This window comes from Dipodomys spectabilis, unplaced genomic scaffold (assembly GCF_019054845.1).
Source record: "Dipodomys spectabilis isolate Male_0828 unplaced genomic scaffold, ASM1905484v1 ptg000576l, whole genome shotgun sequence".
In the NCBI taxonomy this organism is placed as follows: domain Eukaryota; kingdom Metazoa; phylum Chordata; class Mammalia; order Rodentia; family Heteromyidae; genus Dipodomys; species Dipodomys spectabilis.
The window spans coordinates 1,032,067-1,056,428 of record NW_024871253.1 but is presented as its reverse complement, the minus strand read 5'-3'; the positions used below and the strand labels follow the sequence as shown (position 1 = coordinate 1,056,428).

General features: G+C 46.8%; 1 protein-coding gene across 1 annotated transcript; it reads right to left on the bottom strand.

The window, feature by feature from the left end:
• Positions 1–8,864: 8,864 nt before the first annotated feature.
• Positions 8,865–23,680, bottom strand: Tp53 (tumor protein p53). Its single transcript, XM_042670866.1, has 11 exons — positions 23,549–23,680; positions 16,173–16,276; positions 15,839–15,860; positions 15,481–15,744; positions 13,536–13,719; positions 13,342–13,454; positions 12,662–12,771; positions 12,198–12,340; positions 12,024–12,100; positions 10,465–10,571; positions 8,865–9,185 (listed from the first exon to the last, which is right to left on the bottom strand). Exons 1-11 carry the CDS (start codon positions 23,585–23,587, stop codon positions 9,104–9,106), a joined length of 1,245 nt encoding a protein of 414 aa, XP_042526800.1. The 5' UTR covers positions 23,588–23,680; the 3' UTR covers positions 8,865–9,103.
• Positions 23,681–24,362: the final 682 nt, after the last annotated feature.

Genomic DNA, 24,362 nt, shown 5'->3' with positions numbered 1-24,362 from the left:
GAGGACACTTATGAAAGAGGCAGAGTTCCTGCTGGAGCCCCCACTTTTAATACGATGAAGAACACAGGGGAAATGCATAAAGGTAGACTGGGATGTGCTTCAAGGAAGGGGAGGCTGGTGATGTCAAAGTTCAGAATGACCTATACTTTCTATAAGAGGCTTCAGAGAAAGAAAGTCAGGCTCTGGTGGTCGATGCCTGCAATCCTAGCTACTCAGGAGGAAGCCAGATCAGGAAGGAAAGTTTGTGAGGCTCTCATTTCCAATGAATCACCAGAAAGCTGCAAGTAGAGCTGTAGCTTAAGTGATAGAGTACTAGCTTTGAGCAAAAAAGCACAGGGACAGTGCCCAGGCCCTTAGTTCAAGCCCCAAGACCAGCAACCAAAACAAAACAAAACAAAAGCCCACAAAAAGCTGTGTATAGGGCAACTTCAGAATTGAGTTTTAAAGGACAACAGGATGGTTTGGGAGGGAACATCGTCAAATGCTTACAGATAGGTTAGAAAAGTTATTCAAAAGAGGGACTGGGAAAGTGGCTCAGTGATAGAGTGCTTGCCTTGCATGCATGAGGCCTTGGGTTTGATTCCTCAGCACCACGTAAGCAAAAAAAAGCTGGAAGTGGCACTGTGGCTCAAGTGGTAGAGTGCTAGCCTTGAGCTGAAGAGCTGAGGGACAACGCCAGGCCCAGACTTTAGGCCCCATGACCTGCTAAGAAGAAAAAGAAAAGAAAAAAAGAAATATTAAAAAAAACTGGGCATGCTAATATATTCCTGTAATCCCAAGACTCCAGACACTGCTGAGGCAGGAGAATCTATGTTCAAGGCCAGGCTGGATACAAGATGAAGCTCTGACTAAAAAGAAAAACATCAGATTTCAAAACAAGGAAACTGTAGGATCCTAATTTTATGAAAAATAAAGATAGAAAACAAAGAATGGGTGGGTATATATGTTTATTGTGGCATATGGGAGAAATGTGTTGATGGCTAATTTTGATTTTATTTTTGGGAGTTAATTTTTGCTTTCTGTTTCTACAATGAGGTAGTCTTAGTATGTGCTTTGAAAAATAACTTACGTATGTATATACAACTTTATAATAAGTTCATAATAGGCACATGCACACATACCACATCTTATAAATAAGGAAAGATTCCTGGCTTGGTGGATGTTATACCAAAATTGGATCATACTGCACATGTTTGTGCACCTTTTTTTCCACTTAAAATAAATTCCATGGGTCTGTTTTACCTGGCAGAAAGCTAATTCTTTTTTTTTTTCCTCTCTCTCTCTCTTTTTTATGCCAGTACTGAGGCTTGAACTCAGGGCCTACATGCTGTCCTTTAGCTTCCATTGAAGGCTAGTACTCCTCCACTTTGAGCTACAGCTCTACTTCCAGTTTTCTGGTGATTAATTGGAGATAAGAGTCTCAAGGACTTTCCTACTGGGGCTGACTTCAAACTGTGGTGCTCAGATCTCAGCCTCCTGAGTAGTTAGGATTATAGGCGTAAGCCACTGGTGCCCAGCTTGCTAATTCATTTTGTGTGTGTGTGGGGGGGAGTGTTGGTCGTGGGGCTTGTACTCTGGGCATATTGCTGTCCCTCAGCTCTTCAGCTCAAGGCTAGTACTCTCCACTTGAGCCACAGTGCCAATTTTTTTTTTTTTCCTGGTGGTTTATTGGAAATGAGAGTCTCATGGATTTTCCTGCCTGGGCTGGCTTTGAACTGTGATCCTCAGATCTCAGCCTCCTGAGTAGCTAGGATTACAGGCGTGAGCCACCAGTGCCCGGTTGCTAATTCTTTTTTTTGTTGTTGGTCATGGGGGCTGAACTCTGGACCTGGACGCTGTCCCTCAGCTCTTCAGCTCAAGGCTAGCACCCTACCACTTGAGCCACAGAGCCACTTCTGGCTTTTTTCTGCTTATGTGGTACTGAGGAATCGAACCCAGGGCCTTGTGCATGTGAGGCAAGCACTCTACCACTGAGCCAACTTCCCAGCCCCTTAATTCATTTTTAATCATGGTATACTGTTTTGTTTTCCTACTGTCACAAGGTCTTGGTGCCGCTGTGAATTTGGAACGCCTTGACAATTTCAGCAGCCATTGTTTCCTTCTTGACTTTGGCCACTAAATAGATTTCTTTCCTCTCTTTCTCTTCCTTTCACAGAGACAAGGTCTCTGTGTAGCTTAGGCTTGCCCTGAACTCTGAGTCTACTTGCTTCTACCTACCTAGTATTAGAATTACAAATATATACCATGCTAGCAGTTTTTCCTTTTTGTAGAGCTGAGAATTTGTCTGTCATGGGGCTTGAATTCTGGGCCTGGGCACTGTCCCTCAGCTCTTCAGCTCAAGGCTAGCACTCTGCCACTTGAGCCACAGTGCCACTTCTGGTTTTCTGGTGGTTAATTGGAGAAAAGAGTCTCATGGACTTTCCTGGCTTTGAATCACAATCCTAAGATTATGCTCCTGAGTAGCTAGGATTACAGGAGTGAACCACCAGAGCCTGGCATAGAACTGAGAATTTAATCTAGGCCCTCATACATGCTAGGCCATGTTTGTGATTTTTCTTTTTTTCTTTGTTTTTCTTATTTTGTCAATCCTGGGGCTTTAACTCAGGGCCTGGGTGCTGTCCTTAGCTTATTTGCTCAAGGTTAGTCCCCTACCACTTTGAGCCACAGCCATTTCTGGTTTTTGGTGGATAATTGGAGATAAGAGTCTCACAGACTTACTTTCCCTTGCTGGCTTCAAACTGTGATCCTCAGATCTCAGCCTCCTGAGTAGCTAGCATTATAAGAGTGAGCCAGCAGTGCTTAGTTCACTTACAGCTTTTTGCTCTGTTTTTCATTTTTTTTTTTTTGCAGTTGTGCAAGATTCAGTAATTAAAAAAACAAAAACAACAGTTTCAAAGCCAGGTGCTGGTGGCTCGTGCCTATAATCCTAAAACTATTCAGAAGTGTGAAATTTGAAGATTCTTACCTTCAGTTAACCACCAAAAAGCCAGAAATGGAGCTGCAGAGCACTAGCCTTGAATAAAAAAAACCTAAGGGATAATGCTGATTTACTGAGTTCAAGCCCTAGGGCTGTCACAAAATAAAGAAAAACCCTGTGATTTATTCGGATTGACTCAAAATGCCAACGTTGGCCAAATTATGATGTTCCCATATATCCATGGTTACTTCTAGATTTGTTTCTTGCTTCTGACTTGTCTATTCCAGGTCATAATGATCTGGTGCAGAAGTTTCTGATGTTTGATATCTGGCAAGCAAATAGAAGCCTGTCCATTTCCTTTTTTAAAACTTAGGATGGAGGCTGGGAAGGTAGCTCAGTGGTAGAGCGCTTGCCTTACATGCATGAGGCCCTGGGTTTGATTCCTCAGCACCACATAAACAGAAAAAGCTGGAAGTGGTGCTGTGGCTCAAGTGGTAGAGCGCTAGCCTTGAGCTGAAGAGCTGAGGGACCAGTGCCCAGGCACAGAGTTCAAGTCTGACTGACAAAAACAAACGCAACAACAACAACAAAAAAAAACACAACAACTTAGGATGGAACCCAGGGCTCTGTGCATGCTTGATGAATAGAACTACTAAATTATGTGCCCAGACCCCTTTCTTTTTCTTTTTTGGTGCCAGTCTTGGGATTTGAACTCAGGGCCTAGGTGCTATCTCTGAGTTTCTTTTGCTTAAGGCTAGCACTCTACTACATGACCTGCAGCTACACTAATAGCTTTTTTGGTGGTTAATTGGAGATAAGAGTCTCATGGACTTTCCTACCTGGGCTGGCTTTGAGCCTCAATTCTCAGATCTCAGCGTCCTGAGTAACTAGGACTATAGGTGTGAGCCATCAGCACCCAGCTTCAGCCTCCATTCTTTAAAACATTGACAAGACGAAACAAAAAACAAAAAGTAGCTATTCTTGGGCATTTATTAGCTGTAACTTTGGCTAGGAGTATAGCTCAGTGGTAAAGTATGTCCTTAGCATTTGTAAAGCCCTGGGTTCAATTCCCAGCACTCCTCCCCACCTCTTCAAGGGTAAAAAAAAAAGTTGTGCTAGTACTGGGGCTTGAGCTTCAGCCTGATTGCCCTTGCTTGGCTTTTCCACTCAAGATTCTACCACTTAGCTGGGCGCCGGTGGCTCACGCCTGTAATCCTAGCTACTCAGGAGACTGAGATCTGAGGATCACAGTTCAAAGCCAGCCCAGGCAGGAAAGTCCATGAGACTCTTATCTCCAATAAACCACTTGAAAACCCAACGTGGTACTGTGGCTTAAGCAGTAGAGCACTTGCCTTGAGCTGAAGAGTGGAGGGATAGCGCCCAGGCCCAGAGTTCAAGCCCCACGACTGACCCAAAAATAAATAAATAAAAAAAAATCCTACCACTTGAACCACATTTCCATTTCTAGATTTTTTTTTTGCCAGTTATGGTGCCTGAACTCTGGGCCTGGGCACTGTCCCTCAGCTCTTCAGCTCAAGGCTAGTGCTCTATCACTTGAGCCACGGCACCACTTCCAGCTTTTTCTGCTTATGTGGTGCTGAGGAATCGAACCCAGGGCCTCATGCATGCAAGGGAAGCATTCTACCACTGAGCCACCTTCCCAGCTCCTCTAGATGGTTTGTGAGTTGGAGATGACAGTCTCAGGGACTTTCTGCTTGGATTGATCCTCAGACTTCAGCTTCCTGAGTAGTAGGATTATAGTAAACCACTGGAATCTAGAATCTAGGCTTTTTTTTTTTTTCTTGCCAGTCCTAGGGCTTGAACTCAGGGCCTGGGCACTGTCCCTGGCGTCTTTTGCTCAAGGCTTGCACTCTACCACTTGAGCCACAGCACCACTTCCGGCTTTTTCTGTTTATGTGGTACTGAGGAATTGAACCCAGGGTTTCATGCATTCTAGACAAGCACTTTACTACTAAGCCACATTCCCAGCCCTTATTTATTTCTAAATCGGTGATTTCTCTTTTGGTCCTCTTGAATTCACTAAAACCAATATTAGTCTCCATCCTGTATAGTTTTTATTTTAATTGAGTGTTTAACTAGGATAATATTGACTTATTGGTATTCCACTACTCAAGTAGTTCCTGTTTTAATTAAAGTTCATTCCTTTTTTTTTTTTCTTAAAGGAATAGCTGCTGAAATGTAATCATTCCTTTCACTATTTGTTGATATGATCATGATTTTCTCCTTTAAATTTTAATATAATGAATTATGTTGATAGATTCTGCTGTTAAACCAACTCTGTGCTCCTGGAAGAAACCCTATTTGATTAGCATCATTTTTTTTTTTTTTTAATTCAGCAGTGTATTCTGATGTTCTAAAGATTTTTAGATCTCTATTTAAAAATTAATTTCTGGATTTAAAATATTGTCCTTAAGTAGTTATACGAAAGAGTTTCAATTCAACAAACTGATTTATAAGTACAATACACCTGTTTACGTCATCTCTTCCACCATTCCCTTCTCTCCCAAACCTATCCATACCCTCAAGTTATGTGATTCCATTCTCACATATGTAATGACCATGTTTGCCTTCCCTTCCTCTCTCCACTCATCTTCTCCCCCTCCCCTTACCCCACCACACAAGTTCCAGCTTCCTAGTGTTATTTTGTTAGATGGTAAGTTGGTTGTTCAGAGGAATTACACCACTAGAATCTATCCCTGAGAGTTTCTAGATAAAAAAAAAAAAATGTATATATCTTTACAAGGCTTTAATATTAATGAAGCCAGCATAGTTCTTTTTCTTTTTTTGGCATGGAGGATGGAACTCAAAGCCTCATTATTTAGGTCTGAACTTCACCGCTGAGCTATCCTTCCTCAGCTCTCAGTATGATTTTATTATTTCATTTATTTGACATGAAAAGTTGTAAATTGCAAGCCTGGATTAGAGCCAAGAAGAAATTTGGGAAATCAGATTCTAGCCCATAGTGGGATAAGATTGAACAGAGGTCATATCTGCCATAGATTACTACTGCCTGGTAAAACACCTGTGAACTCAGCTGACTAGATGGGTGAACTTGACTGAACACAATCAGAGAGAAAGAAGCCAGTATGTGGAACCTGAGAGGTTAACAATTCATGGAAGGTCACACAGCTCTCAAACCCAAGCCTTGATATTCTCAGTCCAGTGACCTATCAACTCACAAAGGGATTAACAACATCAGAATGGATCTGTTTTCTAGAGTACACCAGTAAAACAGCTAAGGACATAATCTAGGGAAATGGTGACGGCAAGGGGTGCTGGATGGTAGTTCACAAAGCACATTTTCATGTAGGCATTATGGTGTATGCTTGCAACTCCTGCATTTGGGAGGCTGAGATAGGAAGTTTGAGTCAAAAATAGCTTTTCTAGAAGTGGAGTTGTGATTCAAGTGTTAAGAGCACCAGTCTTGAGTGAAAAAGCCAAGGGAGGGCACAAGGCTCTGAGTTCAAGCCCCCAAACTAGCATACACAAAAGGTATAGGTGCCTGGCTCCTGTACTACTAGCTATTCAGGAGGCTGAGATCTGAGGATCATAGTTCAAAGCCAGATCAGTCAGCAAAGTCCATGAGACTCTTATCTGTAAGCTGCAGCTCAAGTGCATTAGTCTTGAGCTAAAAAATCAGGGGCAGTACCCAGGCCCTGAGTTTAAGCCTGAGGACTGGTGCGCATGCACGCGCACACACACACACAAAATCCAGCTTTTCTGTGCTGAGATCTGAAGATCATGGTTCAAAGCCAGCCCAGGGAGGAAAGTCCATGAAGTTTTTTTTTTGTTTTTTTTTTTTTTCTCTCCCTCATGGTGCTTGAACTCTGGGCCTGGGCAATGTCTCTGAGCTCTTGAGCTTAAGGTAAGTGCTCTACCTCTTGAGCCACAGTGCCACTTCCGGTCTTCTGGTGGTTAATTTGAGATAAGATCTCAGCCACCACAATATTTAGGATTACAGGCTTAATTAAGCCACTGGTGCTAGGTAGTCCAAGAAATTCTTATCTCCAATTAAGTACAGAAAAAGCCAAAGTGGAGCTGTGATTCAAGTGGTAGAGCACTAGCCTTGAGCAAAAAAACTCAGGGACATCACCCAGGCCCAGAGTTCAAGCCCTAGGATTGGGACAAAAACAAACAAAACCTACTCACAGGTCTTATGTTGTCCAGGCTGGTTTCAAATTTGTAGCCCTTCAATAGGATTCTTTGGGGTCAATTATACTTGAACAGATGGATTGAGTTACAAGTTTTGTCTTCTTATGGTGGCTAGGAGGAGATGACTAAATTAAGGGTTTCTTGCAGAGCTAGAGATATACCTAGTATGTTTACATCCCTAGGTTTGATCCCCAGTATCATATAAACAAGAAAGCAAGAATTAAGGTTTTGAAGAAGGTGGAGAGAAGTCTCTTAGTATAGCACTTGGTTATTCCTAATGGGCAAGAAAAATGTGGTTCTGAGGGTAGGTGTGGGGATGGGCCCTTCCTGATTTGCTGGGATTTGGGGGACAAGGTTAAGGGTGTCACCTCTTACTGCCACTTTTAAGTCTAGTTGACAGGATGAAGATTGAGGTCCCTCTGGATCTTAGTACCCCCATCTCCACTACAAGGGAGACAAGGCTAAGCCACATGCCCAGTGATTGGCTTTCCCTCCTGGCACTGGCTCAGGCGACAGCAGGCAGTGGGGAGAGCCTGGCTCCAGCCCCCCTCCCTGGGAGCTGGCAGCACTGAGTAACAGGGTAGGCAGGGGATGCTGGGCTCTCCAACCCTGTCTTCCTATCCCAAGAAGCCCTTTCAAAGTCCTCCCCCCCCCTTCCTGGCAACGTAAGCTTCAATTCATTCAACCTGGCATGAGGCCCAGGATGTACGGATGCTGGGAAGGCCCCAACCCTTACCTTAGCTGCCCCCAGTTTCCTGGGACCCCTTCATCCAGTAGTAGCACCCACCCCCTTCCCCTTGGGACCTAGGTACCTAGCCCCTTTGCCTGTGGAGCAGATGGCCACCCAGAGAGGCTCAGGCTTGCTAAATCAGACATTTAAATCTCATAATCCTTGGAGAGAGGCTGCCCAGGGGACAGCAGCCCAACCCTAGAACAAGGGCAGGCAAGAACTGCGTGCCAGCCCTGGCAGGAGGGAGGAGGGACAGTTGGTTCCCTAGTTATGAATGGAGTCACCCCTCTCCCTTGTTGTCATGCAGGCCACACACTGACCCAGTCCCCAAAGCTTATTATTCTTCTGGAACCCAGGGAGCTGCCCCCCTCCCCCATAACACCGCTTATAGATTGAGGGGGCTGTCTCCCAACTTCACCTCCTCACTCATCCCTGCACCTGGGAACGCGGCAAGCCTGGGACAGCATCCATCCCTCAAATGCACAGGTGGTAACCAAGTTTTATTGTAAAAGAAAACCAATATATAAAAAGGGAATATAAAAAGGGAGAAGGGGGTGGGAGTGACCAATGCTGATGTGCCTTGCAGGATGCAAAAGAAATCAACCCTGAGCATGTGGGTGGGTGGGTGGGTGAAGTAAAATGGGTCTTGGTGGATCCAGCAGACCCTACATGAGCCCAAGATGGAATTCTCCAGCATGTGAAATGGGGTGACATTTGCTGTTGCCAAAGTTCAACAGAAGACTGAGCAGCATTTGGCTGGGCCAATGGAATCTTGGCAACGTCTTCCTCTCAAGTAGTTGCCCAGTCTTGGAAATTATCAGCCTATCCCTGAACTAGCACCTCCGAGGGGGCCAAGCCCCAGTTACCAAATGGTAACTGGTTCAAGGCCAATCACACATTTTATTAATTCTTACAACAAAACCCCGTGAGGTAGGCACCATGATCAGTTTTTCATAGACGTCCCAAACTTGAGTTAGCTCCTTGGTTAGTTTTGTTGGAGAACTAGGCTACCAGTACCCTAACCCTTACATGAAGACATGTTCTTCTCTTCCAAATATTCCTCACAGCTAAAACCTTAAAAGCTAAGCTGGTGTGTCCTAGCTCCCACTGCCACCCCCAAAACACTAGTGCAGTGGGGGCCCCAAGTCATGGCGAATGGAAGAGTTCTTGGTTCTGGGTATTTCCGAAGCACACCAATGCCAAGCAGGGAGGCAAGCACCTGAGTCCCAGGGAAGGAGGACAGGGGTAGGGGACTGTATCTGGGGGAGAGGAGGCAGAGGAGGTCAATCTGAGTCAGGCCCCTCTCTCTTGCATATCAGTTTTTTATGACGGGAGGTAGGCTGTCCCTTCTTGGATTTCGGGTAGCTGTAGGGGAGACACAAAGAAGAAGACATGACATGATAGGAGTGAGATTGTCTGAGTCCTTCTTGATTAAGGTCTGGAAGGTTCTAAAGCTGGAACAAAGAGAATGTAAGCTAAGGTGGTAACCACCACCTGCAGATGGTATTCAAGGAACATCTGAAGTATCTGTGTGCACCACTTGATCTTTGTAATTTATTTATATTGTTGTAGTTGCTGTGCTGGTACTGGGGCTTGAACTCAGGCTCTTGAGCTCACTTGGCTTTTTCACTCAAGGCCGGTGCTCTACCACCTGAACCAGACTTCCACTCTTGGGTTTGTGCTGGTTAACTGGAACTCAGAGTCTCACAGACTTTTGTGCCTGGGTGGGTTCGAACTGCAACCCTCAGATCTCAACTTCCTGAGAAACTAGGATTACAAATGTGAGCCACCAGAGAGTCCCGATTCTTTCTTTCTTTCTTTTCGGTCATGGGGCCTGAACTCGGCCTGGGTGCTGTCCCTCAGCTCTTCAGCTCAAGGCTACTGTGCTACCACTTGAGCCATAGCATCACTTCCGGCTTTTTTTTCTTCTGCTTATGTGGTGCTGAGGAATCGAACCCAGGGCCTCATGCATGCAAGGCAAGCGCACTACCACTGAGCCACCTTCCCAGCCCCTTACTTTTTCTTTGTCAGTTGTGGGGCTTGAACTTGGGGCCTGGGCGCTATCCCTAGCTCAAGGCTAGCACTCTCCCACTTTGAACCACTTTTTTTTTTTTTTCCTTTGGTTGATCATGGGGCTTAAACTCTGGGCCTGGGCACTATCCCTTAGCTCTTTAGCTCAAGGCGAGTACTCTACCACTTAAGCCACAGCACCACTTCTGGTTTTCTGGTGGTTAATTGGAGATAAGAGTCTCATGAATTTTCCTGCCTGGGCTGGTTGGCTTTGAATTGCAATCCCCAGCCTCCTGAGTAGGTAGGATTACAAGTGTGAGCTACCAGAAGCCTGATTCTTTCTTACTCCTTTTTATAAAATGAGGAAACTTGAGCTTCAGGAGTAATAAGGTTACACAAGACCTGTCGATACCTGGCAGGACTGAGTAACCTCAAATTCCAAAGTATCTACTCATCTCCAGGTTTGGGGACCTGGAGGCATGGAAGTGGCTGTGAGATATGACCGGCAGAATACTAAGAACACTGAGTAGGGCCAGCACCCAACATCATGGAAGGAAAGATTAGAAGGGAGTACTAAGGAGTTTCCATCCCAGGAAAGCAGGGGCAAGGCTGGAAGCGGGCCCACGTCACTCACCTAGAGTGAGGCTTGCTCTCCTCTGGTTCCTTTTCAGTCTGAGCATCTTTGAATTCAAAGGCCTCATTTATCATTCGGAGCATCTCATAGCGCTCACGCCCACGGATCTACAGCAAGCGTACAGGGGACAGAAGCATTGGGCAAAGTCACAAAGCCACTTTCATGCTCTCTTTAACAATTTTCTTCTCAGAAAAAACGGTCCTTTAAGTAGATGGATGATGTTCTCAATTGATTGACTTACCGATCGTTTTTGACTTTACAATGGTGTGAAGGTGACAGGCATTCAGTAGAAAAGCATACATCAAATTTGGGTCTTTTCCAGCTAGTGATATGTGGTGACACTCTTGATGCTGGGCGGCAGCAGTGAGCTGCAGCCACACAACCATGAGGGGAACAAATGACATCCTATACGGTCATGCTGCTAAGCTAGCTGAGTTCAGTAGGTTAGATGGATCAAATGTATTTTGTTTGTTTGTTTGTTTTTTTGGGTTTAGTCATGGGGCCTGAACTCTGGGCCTGGGCGCTGTCCCTCAGCTCTTCAGCTCAAGGCTAGTGCTCTACCACTTGAGCCACAGTGCCACTTCTGGCTTTTTTTGCTTACGTGGTGCTTGAGGAATCGAACCCAGGGCCTCATGCATGTAAGGCAAGTGCTCTACCACTGAGCCACCTTCCCAGCCCCAAGGATCAAATGTATTTTGTTGTGATGCTTGGAATCAAAATCAGGGCTTGGTGCATGCTAGGCAAGCCACTCTAACACTGAATTACACCCCTTTAATAAATAACTTATTTTGGAGGCAGACGGGGAAGGGCTTGAACTCAGGGCATGGGCACTTGTCCTGAGCTTTTTTTTTTTTTTGGCTGAAGGCTGATGCTCTACCATTTGAGACATGTGCCAGGATGGAACCATGATCCTTAGATCTTAGCCTCCCAAGTAGTTAGGATCACAGGTGTGAGCCACCAGTGCCCAGTTACACTTTATTTTTTTTAAATGCTGTACTGGGGCTTGAACTCTGGACCTCAATCTCTTCTTTTAGCTCTTTCATTCAAGGCTGGCACTCTATCATTTGAGCCACATTCCCACTTCCAGCTTTTATGCTCACCTGGATTTGTCTGTCTGGGCTGACTTTGAACTGGAACCCTCAGATCTCAGCCTCCTTAGCAGTAGTTAGGATTACAGATATAAGCCACCAGCACCTGGCCCTAAATATACTTTCAACTTAACATTTTCAAATTAGGATTTTCACTGAGATGTGAGTATCTAAGTGGTGGAATACTTGTATTCTGATACAGACGGATGTTCTTAAGTTAGGTAAAACCATGAGCCATTGTTTATTGGGGCATCAAGGCCTACTGATGGCTAATGTCCAAAATGTTAGCCAAAGCAGCCAAAAAGGACATAGCATTTAGATGTTAGACTTAAACTTTCAACCTGGTTTGATGAACTTTCTAACAATTAAGGACATGAACTGAGGAAACAAATGGATATATCCTTTTTACCCCCTTTCCCATCTTACTTAGTATATGCAAAAGACCGCATGAGTCTGTCCCAAGTTTGGTACCTTAAGGGTGAAATATTCACCATCCAGTGGTTTCTTCTTTGGCTGAGAAGAGGAGGAGCTAGTGTTGGTAGGCAGTACTGGGGAAGAGACAAGGAAAAGCAAGAGGGATGAGTTTGGGGCTGAAGGGTACGGGTACCTCCTTTTCCCCCTCTTCCTCTCCATCCACCAGTTTACCTCGCTTAGTGCTCCCTGGTAGAGGCGGAGGATCAGAACAAGGCTCCTCTTTTCTGCGGAAATTTTCCTCCTCTGTGCGTCGATCTCTCCCAGGACAGGCACAGACACGTACCTCAAAGCTGTTGCGTCCCAGCAGTTTGCCACTAGCCCAGATAAGGAGAGAAAATGGAGTCGATGAGGAAGTGGGCCCTACCTGCCCTGTTCTATAACCCGAGTCTACATGCTCCCCACAGCCCCAGTTCTGTCTGGGTTTCTAAATCCCAGCTCCAGAGACAGAAGAGAAGCCACAGGTAAGAGAAGTCTAAAGACAGAAAGGAAATAGAGGAGATTCCACTTAGAGGAACCATGTGGGAGCTAAAGAGGGGTGGTGATGTGGTTAGGGGTAGGACTAGGGAGAAAAGGGCCAGGCAGAGAGAGGCTAATGAAGAGCATGACAGTGTAAAGGGTGGCACTTAGCTCCCTACCTGGAATCTTCCAGTGTGATAATGGTGAGGATGGGCCGCCGGTTCATGCCCCCCATGCAGGAGCTGTTACACATGTAGTTGTAGTGGATGGTGGTACAGTCAGAGCCAACCTGGGGGGAGATATAGGCCCCAGATGAAGCCTCTGTAGGCTTTAGTTTCTTTCCTTTTTTGGAGGGGGGGGGAAGGTTGGTCATAGGATTTGAACTCAGGGCCTGGGTGCTGTCCCTGAACCTTTTCACTCGGCTAGTGTTCTAGCACTTTGAGCCACAGTGCAACTTCCCATTTTCTGGTGGTTAATTGGAGATAAGAGTCTCAGACTTTCCTGCCCAAGTTAGCTGAGCCTGAGATATCAGTCTCCTGAGTAGATAGGATTATAGGCACAAGCCACTGGCACCTGGCAGCTTTACTTTCTTTAACTATGGAGTAGAGCTAATCCATCATGTGCCCTGCATACTCCACAGATTGTGGGATGATGAGGAAGACATAGGTGGGCCCCAGGGATGCAGCTCAGTAGTACATCACTGGCCTAGTATTCCTGGGTTCCATCCCCAGTGTGCTTGTACACATGCGCACACAAACACACATGTGGGTGGGCCCAAGCCCTTCCCCTCCCACTTGGATGGTCACTGACAGCCCCCCTTTGGCCCTCTCTGCCCAGAAACCCAGGTATGCAATCAGACCTCAGGTGGCTCATATGGCACCACTACGCTGTGTCGGTAAGTGTGGCGGTCACTCAGATACTCTGCATGCAAATTCCCCTCCACTCGGATAAGATGTTCAGGAGGTGCTGGACCTATAAGCATCAGTGACAAGTTAAGAGGCTTGGAGACCCTGGGCAGCTAGCTTTGTCCTGCCTCCAGCTCCCAGCACTTACCATCATTATCAGAACAGCGCTCATGATGTGGGCAGCGCCTCACAACTTCTGTCATGTGCTGGGACTTCTTGTAGATGGCCATGGCGCGGACTCGTGTGCCAGGTGGAGGGGTTGAATCCACCCACAGCTGCACTGGGCAGGTCTTTGCCAGCTGACAGAAAAGCTTGTTGAGGGTCGGGGAGTACTGTGGGTGGAGGAAGGAGAGAGAATTGAAAGTCAGGAAAGCAGCCAACAAATGAAGCCAGGGAAAGAAAAGGGGAGGGGAAAGTCTAGTGTCAATGGCTCGAGTCTATCATCCTAGCTACTCAGGAGGTGGAGGTCTGAGGATCATGGTTTGAATGAAGCCAGTCCATGAGGTTCTCTCTTATCTCCAATGAACTACCAAAAGGCTGGAAGTGGAGCTGTGGCAAGTGGTAGAGCACTAGTCTTGAGCAAAAAGCTCAGAGATAGCGCCCAGACCGAGTTCAAGCCCCAGGACTGGCACAAAATAAACCAAAAAATGGGGGGACGTTTCCCAGTGAACAAAATTGCTGTCAGCACCTACAGGATGCCAGGCGGGAGAGTGTAGGTAAGGGGACTGGGGTCTACATGTCAGAAGCTTTCTTTTTCTGTCCCCGCCCCCCCCCCCCCCCCCCCCCCCCCGCACTGTCCCTAAGCTTCCTTTTGCTCAAGACTAGCACTCTAGCACTTGAACCACAAAGTCACTTCGGGCTTTTTCTGTTTATGTGGTACTGAGGAATTGAACCCAGGGCTTCATGCATGTTAGACAAGCACTCTACCACGAAGCCACATTCCCAGCCCATGTTTATTTTTTGAGACAGGGTCTCACTATGTAGCCCAGGCTGGCTTCCAACTCACTATGTAATCAAAGGTGGGCTCTAACTCAAGTCCTCTTGCCTCTTCCTCTCAAACGCTGGGATTACATGTGGGATTACCACCATAGTAGGCTATTTTTCTTTTTTTGGTCAGTTGTGGGCTTGAACTCTAGGCCTGGATGCTGTTCCTCAGCTCTTCAGCTCAAGGCTAGCAGCACTCTACACCTTGAGCCACAGCGCCACTTCTGGTTTTCTGGTGGTTTATTAAAGATAAGAGTCTCATGGACTTTGATGCCTGGGCTGGCTTTGAACTCTGATCCTCAGATCTCAGCCTCCTGAATAGCTAGGATTACAGGTGTGACCCACCAGCATCTAGCTTGCTTTTTTTTGTTTTGTTTTTCAGATGAGGTCCTACTATATTGTCCAGGCTGTCCAGAAACTCCAAGACTCAAGTAATCCTCCTGACTCAGTCTCTGGAATACAAATATGTGCCACTGTACTTGTTTTTACTTCTTTTCTTTTCTTTTTTGGATCCGGTTGTGGGGCCTGAACTCTGGGCCTGGGCAGTGTCCCTCAGCTCTTCAGTTCAAGGCTAGCGCTCTACCACTTGAGCCACAGCACCACTTCTGGCTTTTTTCTTATGTGGTGCTGAGGAATTGAACCCAGGGCCTCATGCATGCAAGGCAAGTGCTCTACCACTGAGCCAACTTCCCAGCCTGTTTTTACTTATTTCAAAAGCCAAGAAACAAATTGAGCCAGGCACTGGCAACTCAGGCCTGCAATCCTAGCTACTGAGGAGGCTGAGATCTAAGCATCATGGTTCAAAGCCAGCAGAAAAATCCATGGGACTCTTCAATTAACCAGCAAATAGCCACAAATAGAGGAGTGGGTCATGTGGTAGAGTGCTAGATCAAAGTAGAAGGAGGATGAATGCCTGTGTTCAAAGTTTGAGGGAAAATTCAGCTTTGAGACAGAGGTCAAAGTGCACAAACCAAATGGGTAAAATGTAAATAAAAGGACAAGAAGCCAAAGGTTGGCGAGGAATCCCCAAGTGCTGTACAGAAAGACCCAGGGGAATATGGCCAGGCAAGAAAAGGTCACACAAAAGCCAGCTCCTCAGGGCTACTAACCGTGCATGTGACAGATTTGGCTGTCCCTGATTGCAGGAAGCCCAAGCGGAAGCCATAGTTGCCATGGTAGGTGTTTTGGGAAGGGACAAAGGATGACAGGGGCCATGGCGTGGCTGGTGCAGGGGCTGCAGGTGCAGGGGCCACTGGGGCCGAGGCCTCGGGGACAGCATCTGTAGATGTTTGTACAGCTTCCTGCGGATTTTCTAACCACTTTTCAACATCGTCTCCTGAGAACTCATTCATGGGAGAGGAAAGCGAGGTGGACTGTGGATGGGAAGAAACAAAAGAATATTTCAAGGCTGGATTCCCAACCTACCAGGCCACCATGTCCCCTGGTCCCTTCCTGCCCAATTCTTACCAGAAAGCTGTCATCAGGAAGACTGAAAAAGAAGAGCATACAGTCAGTGTTAGTAAATTTTTTTTTTTTTGGTCTGGTAGTGGGGCTTGACCTCTGGGCCTGGGCGCTGTCCCTCAGCTCTTCAGCTCAAGGCTAGCGCTCTACCACTTTGAGCCACAGCCCCACTTCCGGTTTTTTTCTTTTTGCTCATGTGGTGCTGAGGAATCGAACCCAGGGCCTCATGCATGCAAGGCAAGCGCTCTACCACTGAGCCACCTTCCCAGCCCCAGTGTTACTAATTTTTGCTTCCCACAGGCCTTTACTAAGTGACGGGGGCCCTTGCTATGAAACTTACAGTTTCCAGAAATCTGAAAATGACTCATGACTCAGAGGGAGATCGATGTTAAGATCTGACGGCAGCTCTTCCATGACAGTACTCAAGAAGGCAGTCTGGCAGCTCTGAAGAGAAAAAAAGAGGGCTGGGTGAAACACATTGGACCCTGGATCAGTAAGCTTAGGACCCAACCTGAGGACCTGAGACAGATTCGGGGGGAGGGGGGACACACCGTGACACAGCCGTTTCTGGGGAGCAAGAAAGAAACAAAACAGTTCTTCTGCCTTCAAGAAAGTAGCCCTTACTAGACTTTCCAGCCACATACTTTGTTGAGAAAAAGATAAGCAGCGAAGAATTTCTAAACTCCCACAAGAAAATCTACAGGTCTTCCAAAATTTGTCCCCTATTTCTGCCCTCCTTCCAGTTAAAAAGGATGCAGTAATTTCCAACCCGCTCCCTCTATTACTTCCCAACTAATTCATGGCCCATTCCTTTCTTTCATTGCCAAGCGTGTGTGTGTGTGTGTGTGTGTGTGTGTGTGCGCGCGCAAGCGTGCATGCACATGCATGCGTGTATGTGCCTGTGCCTGTACTTGAACTGAGGGCCTTGAGCTCTTGCCTGGCTTTTTCCATTTAAGACTTGCACTCTACTACTGACCCATACCCTCATTTCTGGCTTTATTTTTTTTTTGGTCGGTCATGGGCCTGAACTCTGGGCCTGGGCGCTGTCCCTTAGCTCTTCAGCTCAAGGCTAGCACTCTACCACTTGAGCCACAGTGCCACTTGTGGCTTTTTCTGTTTATGTGGTACTTAGGAATCGAACCCAGAGCCTCATGCATGCAAGGCAAGCACTCTACCACTGAGCCACCTTCCCAGCCTCACTTCTGGCTTTTTGGTGGTTAACTAGAGATAAATGCCTCCCCTATTTTCCTTCCTGGGCTGGCTTCAAACTGCAATAGTCAGATCTCAGCCTCCTGAGTAGCTAGGATTACAAGCTTGAGCCATGGGCCATCTGTCCTATTTCTTTTTGTTGTTGTTGCCAGTCCTAGGGCTTGAACTCAGGGTCTGGGCACTATCCCTAAACTTCTTTTGCTCAAGACTAGCACTCTACCACTTGCGCCACAGGGCTACTTCCAGCCTTTTCTGTTTATGTGGTACTGGGGAATCGAACCCAGGGCTTCATACATGCTAGGCTAGCACTCTTTCACTAAGCCACATTCCCAGTTCCTTTTGTTGTTATTTTATTTTATTTATTTATTTTTTTTGTTGTTGTTATTTTAAAGAGTACGTTATGGCTGTGAGCTAGTATAGATTTTGTGATACTGTCTAGGGAACACTTCCTAGGGAACACTGTTCAGTGGACTGTATGTGGGGGTTTGTCCAGAGATGGTGGCCTAAGATATCAACACTACTTGGAGGGAGACAGCCTCACAGCTAGAGGTCTCCCTGTTTTATCACTCCATCACTCAAGTCTATAGTAGCAACTGTTTTTCAATGTTTCCTTAAAAAGAACAAAGCAGGGCGCTGGTGGCTCATACCTGTAATCCTACCTACTTAAGAGGCTGAGATCTGAGGATCTTAGTTTGAAGCCAGCCTGGTCAGGAAAATCCATGAGACTCTTATCTCCAACTGCTCAGCAAAACACAGGAAGTAGAGCTGTGATTCACATGGTAGAGTGCTGGCCTTGAGGAAAAAATCTCAGGGACAGTGCCCAGGCCCTGAGTTCAAGCTCCAGGACCAGTGTGTGAGCACATGCGCACACACATACATTCATACACACACGCGTGCACGTGCGGGTATACAAACACTAACAAAATCACTTTTAACAACCTTTTTTTCAAAGCAGACACTTCACATGGAAGTGAAACTCTGGTTCAAGTGGTAGAGCTTCAGCCTTAAGCAGAAAAAGCTACGGGATAGCACCTAGGCCTTGAGTTCAAGCCTAGTCTTAACAATCCTCCCTCTTCCCCCAATCCTATAAAACAAACAAAAAAACAATGCTAGGTACCAGTGGCTCATGCCTATAATCTTAGCTATTTAGTCTGAGATCTGAGGACTGAGGTTTGAAGCCAGCCTGGGCAGGAAGTCTATGAGATTCTTTATCTCAGGGATGGGAATGTGGCTTGGTGGTAGACTTGCCTAGTACGCATGAAGCCCTTGGTTTAATTCCTCAGTACTACATAAACAGAAAAAGCTATACGTAGCACTGTGGCTCAGGGCACAAGTGGTAGAGTGCTAGCCTTGAGCAAAAAGCAGCTCAGGGATAGTGCCCAGGCCCTGAGTTCAAGCCCCAGAACTGGCAAAAAGGAAAAAAAAAAAAAAAACTTTTTGTTTTTGTTGTTGGTTGTGGGGCTTTAACTCTGGGCCTGGACACTGTCCCTCAGCTCTTCAGCTCAAGGCTGGCACTCTACCACTTGAGCCACAGTGCCATTTCTGGCTTTTTCTGCTTATGTGGTGCTGAGGAATTGAACCCAGGGCCTCATGCATGCAAGGCAAGCACACTACCACTGAGCCACCTTCCCAGCCCCCAAAAAAGAGACTCTTATCTTCAATTAATCACCAAAAAAGCTGGAAGTGAAGCTATGGCTCAAGTGGTAGAACACTAGCCTTGAGCACTAAAGCTCAAAAACAAATGACAGGGCTGGGAAGATGGCTCAGTGGTAGAGCACTTGCTTTGCATGCATGAGGCCCTGGGTTCAATTCCTCAGCACCACATAAGCAAAAAGAAAAAAGCCAGAAGTGGCGCTGTGGCTCAAGTGGTAGAGTACTAGCCCTGAGCTGAAGAGCTGAGGGACAGCGCCCAGGCCCAGAGTTCAGGGCCCAGGACTGGACTCCCCCCCCCCCCCAAAAAAAAGACAGGGGAGGGAGGATGGGGGGGATGGGAAGGGGAAACAAAGGAGGCTACAATGCTTGATAAGAAATGTACTCATTATCTTGCCCATGTATTTGTTACCCCTCTGCACAGTATTTTCACCAAAAAAAAAATTAAAAAAACAAAAAACAAACGACAACAATGATAATAAAAACCCACAACAGGCACTTCCCAGAAGTGCATGCAACACCAGAAAGCAAAGATACAAACGTGCCAAGCAGAATAAACTTTTAAGAAAATGTGTGTGGGAGGCAGACACTTAGCTGGGACTCCTAGAAGAAACATAATATGGCTGCAATAGGAGGCCCTCCAAGCCCACTGCTACTGGTGGCTTATTTCTTTTCTTTTTTGGGTCTGGTCATGGGGCCTGAACTCTGGGCCTGGGCGCTGTCCCTCAGCTCTTCAGCTCAAGGCTAGTGCTCTACCACTTGAGCCACAGCGCCACTTCCGGTTTTTTTCTTTTTGCTTATGTGGTGCTGAGGGATCGAACCCAGGGCCTCAGGCATGCAAGGCAAGCGCTCTACCACTGAGTTGGTGGCTTATTTCATTTAATCCTCTAAGAAAGCTCAGGAAGGTAAGTATAATATTAGCAGCAGAAATGGAAAGTTAAAAGAATTTTAGTCATTTACCCAAGCTCTTGAAATTTCCTGGAGGTGAACTGGGCTGACCAAAGCTACTCTCAACTGAGGGCATAGCTGTAGCTGAGGCTCTGAGTTCAAATCCCAGCAGTGTGTGTAGGGCGGACACCACCACCAAGCAACAATAACATCAACAACAAAAACTATACTCACATACTAAATATATTCCCTTATGGCTTCACTGAATCCCAGATGAGGAAAATCTTTTGGGATTGGGAATGAAGCTCAGTGCTTGTGCTAGACCAGCACATGGGAGGTCCTGGATTTAACCACTATCACCACCAAATCTTTGAGATGAAGGCTATTTAATCAAAGGAAAATTTCTGATTCTAGAATGTAACAGAGCAGTGTCTGGTAAAACATAAAAACACACATCTTAACTCCTCAGCAAAACCACTTCTAGGTCAACTTCCTAGGAAAGCATTTGATGTGTGGAGCAGCAGGAGGCGTGCACAACAAGGGTTTATGTCAACGTTGCTCCTGAGGAAGAATCACATTAAAATCCATTGGTCAACACATCTTCAAACAGTGTTTAGAAGAAATATTGGGTGAAAAACTCAATTTGCAAGCTTGCTGATAGTGGCTAACCCTTGTAAACCTAGCTATTTAAGAGGGTGATATCCAGAGGATAGTGGTTTGAAATCAGCCCATGCACACAAGTTCCTGAGATTTCTATCTTCAACTAATCAACTAAAAGCCAGGCTGGCTGAGTTGTTGGTAGCTCTAGCTATTCAGGAGGCAGAAATCTGAGGATTGTGGTTTGAAGCCAGCCCGGGCAGGAAAGTCTGAACCTATGAAAGTTTCTGTGTGTTCATGTGTGTGTAAGTGTGTGTGCACATGCACACACATACACATACCAGGCTGAAGTATGAGTAAGCATATAGAGCAAGAGTGAGGCTACACCAAAAAGTTCTGGAGGCAAAATTTATATATGTTGAGGCCTGGGAAGGTGGCTCAGTGGTAGAGTGCTTGCCTTGCATGCATGAGGCTCTGGGTTCGATTCCTCAGCACCATATAAGCAAAAAGAAAAAAGCCAGAAGTGGCGCTGTGGCTCAAGTGGTAGAGCGCTAGCCTTGAGCTGAAGAGCTGAGGGACAGGGCCCAGGACCAGAGTTCAGGCCCCACGACTGGACCCCCCCCCAAAAAAAATTTATATATGTTGAAAGTACAAATCTCACACATTTTGAAGCAGCCCTGAAACTCATCCTGGGTGATTACTAAGACAAAGATATCTGGCTGATCCTTCCAGCAAAGAAGAAACAAAAAAAAATAAAGATAGATGTCTTATATTGTATTTAGGTCTACTATCCATTTCCAGCTAATTGTTATATTATATGAGGTAATAATTAAAGTTAATTTTCTGTTTGGGCAGGAAACTCTGAGTTGTATCTCCAATTAACCACCAAAAAGCCTTAAGTGGAACTGTGGCTTAAGTGATAGAGCATTAGCCTTGAGCATAAAAGTTCAGGGGCAGCACCCAGCCGTGAGTTCAAATTCTAGGACCGACACATACAATTTTCTTTTTCTTTTTTGCCAGTCCTCGGACTTGAACTCAGGGACTGGGTGCTCTCCCTAAGCCTCTTTGTGTTTGATCAAGGCTAGCTCTCTAGCTCCTTGAGCCAGTGTCACTTCTGGCTTTCTCTGAGTAAATTACTGGAGATAAGAGTCTCATGGGCTTTTCTTCCCTGGCTGACTTCAAACATTGATCTTCAGATCTCGGCCTCCTAAATAGGTAAGATTACAGGTGTAAACCACCACCGCCTGGCTACAATTTTTTTTTTTCTTTTTTGGTTGATCCTGGGGCTTGAATTATGGGCCTGGGCGCTGCCCCTCAGCTCTTCAATCAAGGCTAGGGCTCTACCCCTCGTACCACAGTGCCACTACCTACAGTTTTCTGGTGCTTTATTGGAGATAAAGAGTCTCATAGACTTTCCTGCCCGGGTTGGCTTTGAACCGTGATTCTCAGATCTCAGTCTCCTGAGCAGCTAGGATTACAGGCGTGAGCCATCGGTGTCCGGCCAATTTCTTTTTCTTAAACATAAATCTATACTGTGAACAGCAGAAGCAGACAAGGCATTTTTGTTCTTTTTGTCTTGGAAGGTCCTTTCACATCCGGAAGGCACCGAGATTTTGATATTTGAATCCAGACAAGAGGAAAACAAGTGCCAGTTACCTAGGAAAATTTAGGCGCATAACAGGACCACTTTGCTCACTGTGCACCTCTGGACCTCAACCTTCCGCAGCTCTTTAGCTCCAAACAGAACTTGATTTAGCTCGCCTTTAAGTTTTATACCGTTCAGGTGTGAGTATGTAACAACAAAATTACATGCAGCTGTATAATAAAATGCATACTCTCCCTCCCTCCCTCCCCCCGTTGATCTATCGTTCATTTCGTGGATGGAAACGATGAAACCTGCAGAGGGCTAAGAGGAGACTTGGAACTTCCCTACAGTGCTGTATGGACAAAAACAATTGTTTACAGACAACACAAATAAAAACAGGATGCATTCAGTGTGGGGTGCGACAACTGCGGAAAGAAATGAGGATGAAGCAGCAGCGGAGGCAGGTACTTGGCGGGGCTCAGCCGCCTCCCACTGGAAAGAACTGGTCTGGACTGGAGGGGTTGCAACTAGGACCTCGGGGCGCCCGCCGCTAAGGCCCGCCTCTTCCGCTGGCAGGACGTTCAGTCCGCGTCCAGAATTGGAATGGTTTAGCCCCCCAACCGGATACGAGGTTGTTTTCTAGACACCAACAAACGACACTCAGCGTTGTACTCTTGATTTTCAGTTTGAGTCGCGAAAAGAGTCCAGGTTCAAAACCACCCAAGCTTCCCGGGGGGCACGCTCCCCACCTCGCCCCGCGCAATGGTAGCGTCCGCAAAGGAGCCGGGAGAGCGAGGGGTGGAGCACACCACTCAGAGGGGGGAGGGATCGAGGTTTGTATCCAAACAAACATCCCTTCCTGGGCACAAGCAACACATCAAAAAGCCCAGAAGAGGAAGCGGAATGGAGGAGAAGAGCCCCCGGTACGCCAGCAAGAGGAACCAGCTGAAAATTGCTTTTCTGTCTTTTCGTACTCCCCTTCACTCGGGTGGACGTTGAGCTGCTCCAACAAAAAGAAACCGGAAATGCTGCTGCAAGCGGCAGAAATGCAAACGTGCAGCCGCCAAACAATAACAGGGGCTGCCGGGGCTCTCGGACCCAGGCGGGACCGCGGGGTCTCGCAGGCAAACCCCTAGTGGAGCACTTCCCACTAACAAGGGGGAGAGTCGTGAATTGGATTTTCTCCCATCTAGCGGAGCTGGGAACCGGTTGGAAAGATCACTCCGGACAGGACAAAGGTCCGGAAGTTGTGGGCCCTTTGGTAGCAAGGGTTTTTCAGATCGCCCCCAAATAATGGAGCCCGTGGTTTCACTGGGATCCCGTGGCTCTAAAATCTCGCCGCAGGAGGAATTCCACAAGTCTCAGACTCCAGGGCTTTGTGCATGTTATTACAGGGACTTCCACCACCCAACACACCCATCGTGTGTGTGTGTGTGTGTGTGTGTGTGTGAGATATCCCTCAGGCCGGTGTGTGTGTGTGTGTGTGTGTGTGTGTGTGTGTGTGATATCCCTCAGGCCGGGCGCAGGTTCCCAGAAGTCCCAATGCCTTGGCCGGGCGCTCAGCTCTTAATCTGTGCCTAACATCCCTACCATCTACACCCAAGCCTCCTAACATTTCATTCTTGTGTTTATCGGGCCAGCCAAGCTTCCATTCCCCCCTCCACACACCTCCATCGAAACTCGCTACGTCCCGACTGCTCCACCCCCCAAACCCCAAAATTCTCCCGAGCTGCAAATCCAGAGTCCGTGACTCAGACAGGACCCATCAGGCATAGTCAGGAGCTTACCTGGTCCTCAGGGGAGCGTGTCGCTTTCCTAGGAAGCATGCTCCGAACCTGGATGCCAGGGGCGCCCAGAGCCCAGAAACCACCTTGCACCCACAATGGTGCCTACGGACTTTTGAGGAGCTCAAAACTTTTAGCGCCAGTCTGAGCACATGGGAGGGGAAAGTCCCAATCCCAGCAACCCTCGCGAGGCTCCTGGCACAAAGCTGGACAGTCGCCATGACAAGTAAGGGCAAGTCATTCACCCAGGGCGGAGGCGAAAGGAATGGAGTTGGGGGAGGAGTTAGTTTTATTGTTATGGGGTGAGGAAGCACTAGGAGCCTGGGCCCTGAGGGCAGAATTGGTGGGAACCATTTTGGAAGTCTGTATAAAGGATAGGAGAAAGGAAGCTGCAGCTTTTGTTGTTGATTCACCTTGGAATATTCCTCTCTTCAGATATAGTTGGAGAGTTTCATTTTATTATTTAGATCCGAGACCCGGACTTGAACTTGGCATCTGATGCTTTCTCTCGTTAGCTAGCGCTCTGCTTCCAACCCCTAGTTTTTCATCAGTGAAGATGTCACCTTGTTTTTGTTGTCGGTCACCGGACTGAAACTTAGGCTTGGGTGCTGTCCCTGACCTTTTCTGCTCTGCTCAAGGCTAGTGCTTTACCACCTTGAGCCGCAGCTCCACTTCCGGTTTTCTAGTAGTTAATTAGAAATAGGACTTTCCTGCCCGGGCTGGCTTTAAACCTTAGATCACAGCCTCTTGAGTGAGCCACTAGCGCCCTGTGAAAATGTCACCTTTTAGGAAGGCTTTCCTAAAGCCTAGAATCTCA